The sequence below is a fragment of the Dictyostelium purpureum genome (assembly GCF_000190715.1).
Source record: "Dictyostelium purpureum unplaced genomic scaffold DICPUscaffold_595, whole genome shotgun sequence".
NCBI lineage: Eukaryota > Evosea > Eumycetozoa > Dictyosteliales > Dictyosteliaceae > Dictyostelium > Dictyostelium purpureum.
Window position 1 is genome coordinate 954 of NW_003519929.1, and position 11,717 is coordinate 12,670.

Sequence of the window (11,717 nt, forward strand, 5' to 3'; positions counted from 1 at the left end):
ATAATCTGATGTATCTTTATAAACAAATAGATGTATGAAGTAGTATACCATTTAAATTATTCATATATGTATAATTTTCTATATAATATATTTATATATTTTATACACATATTTGGTTATTATTATTATAATTTTTGAATTATTTTTTTAATTTTTTAATTTTTTAATTTTTTAATTTTTTAATTTTTTTAATTTTTAATTTTTTAATTTTTTAATTTTTTAATTTCTTTTCACACAAATTAAATACATACACATATAAAAAAATATAAATATATCTTTAATGATATTGCAATATTTAATTATATATAAACTTTAATATTAAATATAATGTAATAATATTATTTTTTTTTAATTTTCTTTTTAATTTTTTTTTTTTTTAATTTTTGAAAGTAAAAAATCATGATTTAAAATACTTTTTAATTTTTTTTTTTTAATTTTTTTTAATTTTTTTTTTTTTTTTTTTAATTTTTTCAAAACAATAATAATAATAATAAAATAATTATTTTTTAAAAATATACTAATTTAAATTTTTAATAATAACCATAATATAGATTTCTAATAATTTTAATGCTCAAGTTTGGATTAATGTAAAACTTAATCAATTTCTTTAATATCCTTCACTCAACAATTTTTTTTTTTTTTTTTTTTTTTTTTTTTTGGAAAAATCATCTTTTTTTAAAAAAAAAAAAAAAGAAAGAAATATAATATAATATAATATAATAATGGCTTTTTAGGAAAAAAAGTTAAAATTTTTAAACAGTAACCACAAACCAATAAAATAATATAAACAAATCATAATCATTTATAATAAAAATGATCAATTCTATTTTATCAAATAATAGTAATAATACTACCAACAGTAGTAATAGCATTAAAATTTGTAAGGAGGAGGAGAAAGATTTAACTTTACAATCATTATTAAAATGCTCAAGTGGCACCATTCTATTTAGCCAATTTGGTGTTCTAAATCAACAACAACAACAAAAAAATAATGATAACAATATAGATAATAATCAATTAATAATTGAAAGTGTAAATAACAGTAGTATTTGTATAAATAATAAAAAATCAAATGACAGTATATTTTTAAATAATATTAACACACCAAATAGTAGCAATACATCATCATCAAATGATAATAGTTTAAATAATACAAATCCCAATTTATTATTAAGTAATAATAGTGTATCAATTAATAATGGTGATGAAGAGGTAATAATAAATGGTTATAATGATGACAACTATCCAATTGATGAAAATTTTCTAGATTTTAATAATGATAGCAGTGGGGATAATGTAAATAATAGTTTAGAGGGAAATGAATTCAATGATGATTCATTAAGAAGATCATCTCAGTTTGGTAATGATGACGATAATATATCAACATCATCCGAAGACTCAGAAAATATTGATGAAATTTTAGTATACACCGAAGATATCGAATCAGAAAAAGAAAAAAGAAGAGAAAGATTAATAACTTCACCACCAAGTTTTGATCCACATACAATTTATTCAATGTCTCAGTCATTATTAAATTGTTCTTTATCATGTTCACAAGGTAGTAATTCAATTCATAATAGTGCAAGTAATAATGATATTGCACATTCATTAAATAATAGCAATAATAGTATCAATCAATCATTTTCATCATCATTTCAAAATCAACCTTATTTTCCAATAAATAATAATAATAGCAATAATTATAATAGTAGCAGCAATAGTAATAGTATAAACTCTTCTGAACAACATCCATTATCATTACAACATGTTTTACAACAACAATTAGAATCATCAAATCAATTTTTCCCAATTGTTAATAGTAATAGTAAATCATCATCAAATTTATTATTAAATAGTTTCGGTAGTAGTAATAGTGCTAGTAGTGGTTTAAGTAATATTATGTTTTCACCATTTTCTCCACCATTTTCAACATCGCCTCCAATGTCCCCACCAAATCGTAATATTAGATCAATGACTTTTCCGGGTACATGTTCATCCAACAGTAATAATATTATTAATAATAATAATGTTATCAGTAGTTCAAACAATTCAACAGTTAGTTTTAATAGTAATAATAGTTTAAACAATTCAACATCAAAAATAAATCCATTAAATTTAAAATCAATTAGAAGAAGTACTGATGATACAACATTTTATAATAGCCAACAACATTCACCATCCAATAATCAAAGAGTACAATTAGATGAAAAAACATTAGAGCAATTAAGAAATATAAGAAAGGAAATTTATGAATTAATCGAAAGAAAGGAATCATTAAAAGAAAAACAAAATCTAATTAATGAAGGTTATTCTGAAAATTGTGAAAACTTTGAAAATATTGAAGAAGAAATTTTAAATATCAAATTAAAAATAGAACAGCTCGAAGGTCAATTATTTACCTTGTCACCAAATTCCGGATGCAATGCTTCGTCAACAAATAATTCATGTAGTGGTAATAGTAGTGGTGGTTTCAATTTAAATATTAACTCCAGTATTAATAGTGGAAGTGGTAGTAGTCATATATCACCAAGATACAATTCGTCCTCTTCTTTAACAAATTCATTAAGAAAATTTTCACAAGAGCTAAAGTTAGAATTAAGACCTTTAGATTTAAGAGCCGAGCTTTATAGCAATACCAACCATCATGTCACTTCACCACGTAAATCATCATTACGTGGGAGTCCAGTTTCATTTTTTGAAATTGATGATCAAATTGATACAGAAATTTCAGAAAAGAAAAGTTTAGAACAATTTGAATCGCTTATTGAATTAATTCAAGAGAATCAATTACACACCCGTTCAATCGAGTTAAAAGATTTAGAACTAAAAGAAAAGATTGATGTTGGCAGAACCAATAATATCTGGCAGGTCGAATATAAAAATACTTCATTGGTATTAAAGCAACCCAAAGATTCAAATGATCCCAAAGCTAAAGAAAGAAAAGAGATATTGTTCAACCGTTACCAATCAATTCAACACAAGAATTTAAATTTATTAGTTGGCTTTTGTGGTGAAAGTATTTTATATGAAAGCTTTAAAGATATGACTTTGCTCTATGACTTGCTACACAAAGATCCAATCAAAATCGATATGACTTTATTTATGAAAATTGCTAAGGATGTCGCTACCGCTATCTCAGAACTACATTCAAATGGTATTTTACATGGTAACTTAACAAGTAAATCTGTATATATTGATAAATTCCAAATTGTTAAAGTATCATTCCCAAAATTAAATGCATCAGATTTAAATAACCCTTCAATTGAACCACGTTATATGGCACCAGAAATTACTAAAATGGAAACAGATCAAATATCAAGCTCGATCGATGTTTATTCATATGCATTTGTTTTATGGGAAATGTTAACCAATACCATTCCATTTAGAAAATTCAATGATGTTTCTGTAGCTGCTAAGGTTGCTTATGAAAATTTACGTCCAAGAATTCCAACAAGCTGTCCTTTAATTGTTAGAAGATTAATCAATCGTTGTTGGTCACCAAATCCATGTGAACGTCCAGCTTTTACTGATATCATTAAGCTTTTTGATCATTTAGAAGGAAAACTATTCTTTTCGTCTCCTGGTATACTATGGTCTTTAAATCACGATCAAGAAATTGAAAAAGAAAAGCAAAAGAAATTAAAGTTTGACGAAATAACAGAATTCCTCCGTGGTAAAAAAGAAATAAAATTTGAGGAGATTGCAATTTGTGAAAAGATTGGCCAGGGTTCATTTGCAAATGTTTATAGTGGTATTTGGAACGGTTTTCGTTGTGCTATTAAAATTTTAAAGAATGAAAATCTATCACATAGCGAAAAATTCATTAAAGAAGTTGCAAGCCTTATTCAAGCTCATCATCCAAATGTCGTCAGTTTCTTTGGTGCTTGTGTTGAACCACCTTGTATTTTTACAGAGTATATGGAAGGTGGCAATTTATATGAAATTCTTCATGTTAAAAAAATTAAATTGGATCGTTTAATGATGTTCAAAATTGTCCAAGATTTGGCTTTGGGTATGGAGCATTTGCATTCATTACCATCACCAATGTTACACCGTGATTTAACAAGTAAAAATATTTTGGTATGTAAAAAAAAAAAAAAAATTAAATGTTTAATTCAAATTACTAATTATTTTTATTTATTAGCTTGATGAATTTAAAAATATAAAAATAGCAGACTTTGGTTTAGCTACTTATCTCAATGACGAAATGACTCTTGCTGGTGTTTGCAATCCAAGGTAAGTTATATTTTTATAAAAACAATTTAATATATAAACAATAATACTAATATTTTTTTATTAAAGATGGAGAGCACCAGAAATTACAAAGGGTTTAAATTATAACGAAAAAATTGATGTTTATTCATTTGGTTTGGTTGTATACGAAATATATACTGGAAAGATTCCATTTGAAGGTATTGATGGTTCTGCTGCTGCCGCTAAATCAGCCTATGAAAATTATAGACCAGAAATTCCAATTGACATCCCAATTTCAATAAGATTGTTAATCACTAAATGTTGGGCTGCACTTCCAGATGATAGACCATCATTCACAGAAATCCTCCACGAATTAACTTTAATCAAACCAAAGATCATTAAACAAGTCAATATGTTTACAGATTTAACAAATGCAGAAAGTGATGAAGAAGATAAAAATTTAAATTATGACTGTGATGAAGAAAACTAAATTTAAATTATTTTTTAAGATAATTCAAATTTAAATTAATTTTTTTTTTAAATTAAAAAAAAAAAAACTTGTAAAAAATCATTTTAATATCAAAAACTTTTAATAAATCGATTTATAAAAAATATATAAATATATATTTTTATAACTTTTAATAATATTATAATTATAAATAATTATAATTAATTTTTTTAAAAAAAAAAAAAGATTTCTTAATTATTACTTTTAATAAAAAAAAACTATCAAAACTTTTTTTATTTTTTTACAATATTTATTATTATAATATTAATTATTATATAAAATAAAATTTAATTTTATTATTTTAACTTATTTTTTATTTGTCGATGGTGAGGATCTTGTTAGTGAAGAGGCCGATGAGGGTCTATTTGGTATTGTGGTTGGTAAAGCTTTAGATGATGAGGGTGAGGAAAGACCCATCGAGGAAGATGGTCTGGGTATATTCGAATCTTTAGATAATGGAGAGCTTTGTGAGGCGGTACTATTATTTTTTGATGGGGACAAAGCGGATAAAACTTTAATTGGTGTTAAAACTTTTGGTTTTAAACCAGAAATTAATCTACTGGGACTATTATTTGAAGAAACATTTCTTAAAGTGCCACTGGATACTGAGGTTCTATGGACACCTAATTTATATTCAATCTCACCATCATTTTCTTCAGGAGCAGGAGTACCAGACCTATAGTCATTACCACGTGGAACTGATGGTAATGATTTTGAAAATGGAGCAGGAGTACCAGACCTATAGTCATTACCACGTGGGACTGATGGTTTTGATATTGTTTTGGTTGCTTTGATTACAGGACCTCTAATTGGAGATAATGGTTGAGATGTTTTAATTTCTCCACCATTTGAATTGTAGGTTTTTTGAATTTGTAATTTTTTCATTTCATCGGAACCATTTTCTGCAGCAATTTTATCAATGTCACCAGCGGTAATTACAGAGTTATAACGAATAAGAAAATCTTTTAGTGTCATCCAGCCACCACCAACTCTAACTACGATAATATTATTTACACATCTCATATTAACGATTGTGTCACCCCATTTATATTTATTTGCTGATATTCTAATAATTGGATTTGGAACCACAATTGATGGTGGTAATACCTTTTTCATTGTATTGTTTAAAAATTCCCCAAATATTCTATCTGTTTGATCGCTTTGTAATGCATTATATTTTGGATAGTTTAATACTGTATTATATGACCTATGATAACTGTAATCTTTTTTTAATGCCTCTTTTTTAGTCTCTTCTGTGATATCAATGTCGACATCGAGATTGCTAAATTTATTTAAATCATCATCCTCAGGGGCGTTATTATTTAGTTTTGGTGGGTTGTTTGGAATTGTATTTTTATATATAGTTTGGGATGATGTTATTGTTGTTGACGATATAGTTGTTGATGAGGATGATTGGCTTAATGACGATGATGGTCTTTTAAGTTGTGATGTTTTTGATGGTGAGGAGGTTGGTGTTGATTTTGTTGGTGTGGTTTTAGTTGGTGTGATGGGTGTTGATTTTGTTGGTGCAATGGTTTTTATTGGTGTGGAGGTTTTTGTTGGTGTAGAAGCTTTTGTTGGTGCAGAGGTTTTTGTTGGTGTAGAAGTTTTTGTTGGTGTATTGTTTGCTGATTTTGTGGGTGTTAACTTTGTTGGTGCAGAGGTTTTAGTTGTGGTTGTTTTGGTAGTGGATGAGATACTTGATTTTTTAGCCTCCTCAATTACAACTGATGCAGCCATTGTTTTCTTTTTTGTTGATATTGCTGATACCGGGGTTGGTGGCTTTTGTTTAACTGGTGATGAAACTGGAGTTGTAACCGGTGTAGTAATAGGAGTTGTGGATGGTGAGGTTGTTGGGGTTAAATTCTCGCTACTGCTATTAATTTGAATAGTTTTGGCGGATACTGGTTTCTTTAATAATGAAACTTTAGATGGGCTATCAATTGATTTGATTGGTTCTGACAAAGATAATTCTTTATTAATTTCATTTGTTTCAGTAATTAACTTGTTTGAAAATAATTTTGTTGTTATACTGTTTGAGCTAGAGCTGCAAATAACATTTGTTTCACTATTTATTTCTTCTTTGATCACAACAGTTTTTTTTGTATTTTCAGAGGATATTAAACTTGATGATTCATTTGATATTTCAGATGTTGATAAATTTGATTTTAAACTATTTATTTCATTTGTATTTTCATCACTGTTTGTATTATAATTAACAATATTATTAACCACTATAATGTTATTTACTACAATTGTAGTTGATTTGTTTGAAATTTGTGTAGTATTTAATGTTTGTTGACAATTATTATTTAAAGTTGTAAAAGGAGCTGTTTGGTTCTCTATTATTGCTATTTGATCATTACCATTGGTAATTCCCTTTTTAACATTATTACTTAAAATTAAAATTTCTTCATCGTTGGTCGATGGGATTTGTTCTTTATTAAATCTATCAATTAGATTATTTTTCTTTTCTTTTCTTTCTTCTTGTTTTTGTTCTTTTTGTGGTTGTTGTAATTGCTCTAATAATTGTTGTTGTAGTTGTTGCTGTTCTTCTTGTTGTTGGATAGCAATGCTATTATTGATTTCTATATCTTTACATTCTAAATTTTGAGCTGGTTCTAATGTGTTTTCTACCTTTATTTCTTGTTCAGATTCTTCAACTGTATCAAACTCTTTAAATGTTGTATATTCTACTTTTTCATTGCTTTGTATAGTATTAATCTGTTCAATATCTTTACCTTCCTCTAATTGAATTTGATTATTATTGCTAATGGCTATGCCTTGAGTATCATGGTTAGAGGTAATTGTTTTATTTTCTGTATCATCTTGAGCTTTATTTACATTAAAGCTTTCTTTCATAGTTTCTTTTTGTTTATCAATAGATCCCATAATTTGAATTCCAAATTCTTCTTGTTTATCTATTTCAACAATTTCTTTATCTATTAAAAGAATTTTAGGTAATTGTTCTTTAGGTTCATCTTGATCTTGCTCGTTATTTTTTTGAATGAAGTTTGGAGTTTCAATATTTTGTTTTGGGTCTTCTGTTTCATTTTCATTTATGAGTTCGTTAGATTCAAAGATTTCTGTTTGCTCTTTACAAAATTGGGTTTGTTTAAATTGTACGAGATCGGTAACAATGTAGTTATTTTCAATAATTGTATCACTAACGTTGATTTCAATTTGTTGAATATCCTCTTTTTTATTACTTTCTGAATCTTCAATTTCTTCTTGTTGAACTCCAACCTCCTCTAAATGAACCTCATCTTCTTGTTGAACTTCAACCTCCTCTAAATGAACTTCATCTTCTTGTTGAACTTCATCTTCTTTAATATTCTCTGGGTCTTCAACCTCTTCTTGAAGGTCATTTTCAAGTTGTTCTTCAATAACTTCCTCTTGTTTGTCGACATTCTCTTCTTCGAGTTCAATTTCTTCAATATTATCTATTATTTCAGATGATTCGATTTCAGATGATTCGATCTCAGATAATTCGATTTCAGATGGTTCGGATGGTTCAGATGGTTCGGATGGTTCAGATAGTTCGGATGGTTCGGATGTTATTTCATCATCATTAATTGTTAAATTCATAATTAATTCATCAGTTTCATCTTTAATTAAATATTCTTCGTCACCTTCCTGCTCAACATAAGAGCCCATAATATTTAAAATTTCGTTTAATGATGGTTCTAAAAATTCTTCTTCGGATTCTTCATCTTCATCATCTTCATCATCCTCATTGTCATAATCACTATTATCACTTGTATTGGCACTATTTAATATTTTATCGAAAGAGTTTGGTGAGCTTGATGGTGATGAATCACTACCAGAACTTCCCTTTTTTTTTTCTTTATCTTTTTTGGATAGGTGTAAAAATGATGTAATTGAAAGACCTTTTTTCCCTTTTTCTTTATCTTTTCTGTCTCTTTCTATTCTTTCTTTTTCTTCACGTTCAAAACGTTCTTTTTCTTCTCTTTCTTTTTTTTCTCTTTCTTCTCTTTCTCTTCTTTCTTTTTCTTCACGTTCTTTTCTTTCTTTTACTTTGTCCTTTTTCTTTCTCATTATCAATGTAGGTGGCAGTGGCATATCTTCAGTTAACCCATAAACTTGACTATTGTTAAAATTAAGTTGTATACCGCCAATATTATTATTATTGCTATTGCTATTATTATTGCTATTATTATTTATATTTTTGTTTATATTATTATTGTTTATATTATTATTGTTTATATTATTATTGTTACTATTGTTTAATATATTACCAATCTGTTCTTGTTGTGGTTGATTTTGAACTTGTTGTTGTTGTTGTGTTGGATTTGTTTCATTATGAAAATGAGTTATCATTAATTTATGTTTAAAACCTCTTTTTGCACCTTGAATTGATAATGCTAATAAACAGTAGATTACTTTTTTCAAATTCTTTTTTTCATATAAATCTGTTGGAAGAAAGAGACAGTTTGGCGAAACTCCTAATTCTAAACATGCACATAAAAAGAAATTTATATTCTCTAACTTCATATATGATGGTCCTTTTGTTCCATGAATCTTTTTAATAATTCCCGGTTTTATAATATTTACTAATTTACATAACCAAATCTTTATTGGATAAAAAATATTATGTTAATAAATATTATTCTTAATATTATCTATAATTTATTGATCACATATTATAAATGAACCTACACCATCAGTTAAAGCTTGAAATAAATCTTCTTCTTCAAAACTATGATCAAAGATATCTTCTAACCATGCTCTAACCTCTTCTCTATTATATAAGAATGCATAATCATCCCATGCTTGTCTTTTTGCAGTTAATCTATTTGTATCTTTTGGTCTGAATAAAATAACATCTGCTTCGCTTTCGCTATCTGATGAATCGATACTATTGTTTGTTTGATTTGTTTTATCTGGCGATGTAAACTCGTCTGCTTTTGATACTAAATGCTTTGGTGCTTCTTCTGGTGGGAACTCTGTTAACGATATTAACGATCTCTGTTGTTTCATTCTTCCATAGAAATCCACTGGTGTCGATGGTAATGTCGATGATTCATTATTAATTATTTGTTCTGGTATTCTTGGTGCACTTGACATTTTTTAAAAAATACAATTATTTAATTTTTAAAAATACATAAATAAAGGTTATTAATATTTAAAATTTTAAATAAAACAATTAAAATAAACCATAAATTGATTTTAATAAAAGAATTAACTTTGATTATTATTATTTATAATAGAGTTTATTTTATATAACATAAATATTTTAATTTTTATTATTATTATTATTATTATTATTATTATTATTATTATTATTATACATAAAATACAAATAATATATAATTACAACACAAAATATGATTGGATATATAAATGGTTTGAAGGAGGTTGTATTATTTTTTTAAAAAAAAAAAAAAAAAACATAAATTTTTACTAATTTTCAAATAATTAAAACTAAAAAGATATTAAAAAATTTTTTTTTTTTTTTTAATTTTTTTTTATTGATAAAAAACGCAAAATATTATTTATGATTTCCTTTTAAATAAACGACACACACATTTAACTCATTATTATAAATCTTTTTTTTTATTAAAAACAACAAATTAAAATAAAAAACCCAGATATACTTACATATAAAAAAGTTTACTTTTTTATATATATTAAAGTTGATAATACACAAATAAAACAAATGACCACAATATAATAATGTTGTAATATATAATGGATAAAAACACACCAACAATACTTTGATTTTGTTTTTTATCTAATAAATTGAACACACAATTATTTTTTGTTTATGAAATAATTTTTTAAAAAAAAAATAAAATAAAAATAAAAAAAATTAAAAATTTTATTAATTTTTTTTTAAATTTTTAAAATTTGTTTTTCCCACAACTTATGAAATAAATGTTTGGTTATATATTATTTTTTTATACATATTAACAAGTTGTTCCTGTCAAGAGGTTCGAGTGTTATATACAATGACTGGTAAAGGAGTATGTAATTGCTGGAACATTATCAAAAAGTCAATTCTTTTTAACGAAAGAAGATCCTTCATTTGCACGGAGCGAAGCCAAAACCTTGTGCCGGTGTCATAAGATTTATTTAGATTTTCTAAATTTGATCTTTGTGCCAATTTATTTATGATCTTTATTTGATCAAATGTAAAATAATGAATAATTAAAAAATAAATGGTGAATAAAAAAAATAAAAAAATAAAATTTAAATTAAATTAGGTTTAAAAAATATAATATTTAATAAAATTAGGTTTAAAATATATTTTATTCTTTATTTTCAAATAGTTCATTTAAACAAGCTTTAATCTTTTCAGCATCACCTTCATTTAGGCTATCAATATTTATTTCACTTTGATTATACCAGTCTTTAATAGTTTGGTACTCAATACCAAAAAAGTCAGTAACATGTAATCCTTTTAATTTTACCAACTCTAAAAATTTTGTAACTATTATATCATTATTATTATTGTTATTGATATTATTATTATTATTATTATTATTATTATTATTATTATTATTATTATTATTCATATTTACTTTCATGATTTCTTCTGCATACTTCTCGTTAGTTCCCTCTCCCCCTAATCTTTTTATTTCATTTTCCATTTCTGTTTTTTTCAATTTTTCAATTTCTAAAATTTTCTTTTTGTTTTCTAGTTCTAGGTTATCAATATTTATACCTATATCCACTTCAATTTTTTCTTTTTGAAGATTTTCTAAGTTTTTATCTAGGACCTTTTTCTTTTCTTTTAATTCTTGGTATTCTTGGTATTCTTGATTTGCCATTGTTTTTTTTTGAGGATTAATTTCCTTATCAATTTTTAAATTTTGACTTATAAGATCATATTCTTTGAATAATGAATTTTTATAATTTATAATTTGTCCTTTATTATTATTATTATTATTATTATTATTATTATTATTATTATTATTATTATTATTATTATTATTATTATTCATATTTACTTTCATGATTTCTTCCGCACACCTTCTCGTTAGTTCCCCTC

At 25.3% G+C, this 11,717-nt stretch overlaps 3 protein-coding genes across 3 annotated transcripts; 1 reads left to right on the plus strand and 2 right to left on the minus strand.

Moving 5' to 3' along the window:
- Positions 1 to 813: 813 nt before the first annotated feature.
- On the plus strand, positions 814 to 4,884 carry DICPUDRAFT_100013 (uncharacterized protein; the record flags this gene model as incomplete). The annotated part of the gene is made up of 3 exons (XM_003294576.1): positions 814 to 4,080; positions 4,145 to 4,236; positions 4,303 to 4,884. The coding sequence occupies 3 exons, from the start codon at positions 814 to 816 to the stop codon at positions 4,682 to 4,684; spliced, it is 3,741 nt and encodes a 1,246-aa protein (XP_003294624.1). The 3' UTR covers positions 4,685 to 4,884.
- A 124-nt stretch (positions 4,885 to 5,008) lies between these two features.
- On the minus strand, positions 5,009 to 9,790 carry DICPUDRAFT_159654 (uncharacterized protein; the record flags this gene model as incomplete). The annotated part of the gene is made up of 2 exons (XM_003294577.1): positions 5,009 to 9,295; positions 9,383 to 9,790. 2 exons carry the CDS (start codon positions 9,788 to 9,790, stop codon positions 5,009 to 5,011), a joined length of 4,695 nt encoding a protein of 1,564 aa, XP_003294625.1.
- A 1,184-nt stretch (positions 9,791 to 10,974) lies between these two features.
- DICPUDRAFT_159655 (uncharacterized protein) lies at positions 10,975 to 11,670 on the minus strand (the record flags this gene model as incomplete). The annotated part of the gene is made up of 1 exon (XM_003294578.1): positions 10,975 to 11,670. The coding sequence occupies one exon, from the start codon at positions 11,668 to 11,670 to the stop codon at positions 10,975 to 10,977; it is 696 nt and encodes a 231-aa protein (XP_003294626.1).
- Positions 11,671 to 11,717: the final 47 nt, after the last annotated feature.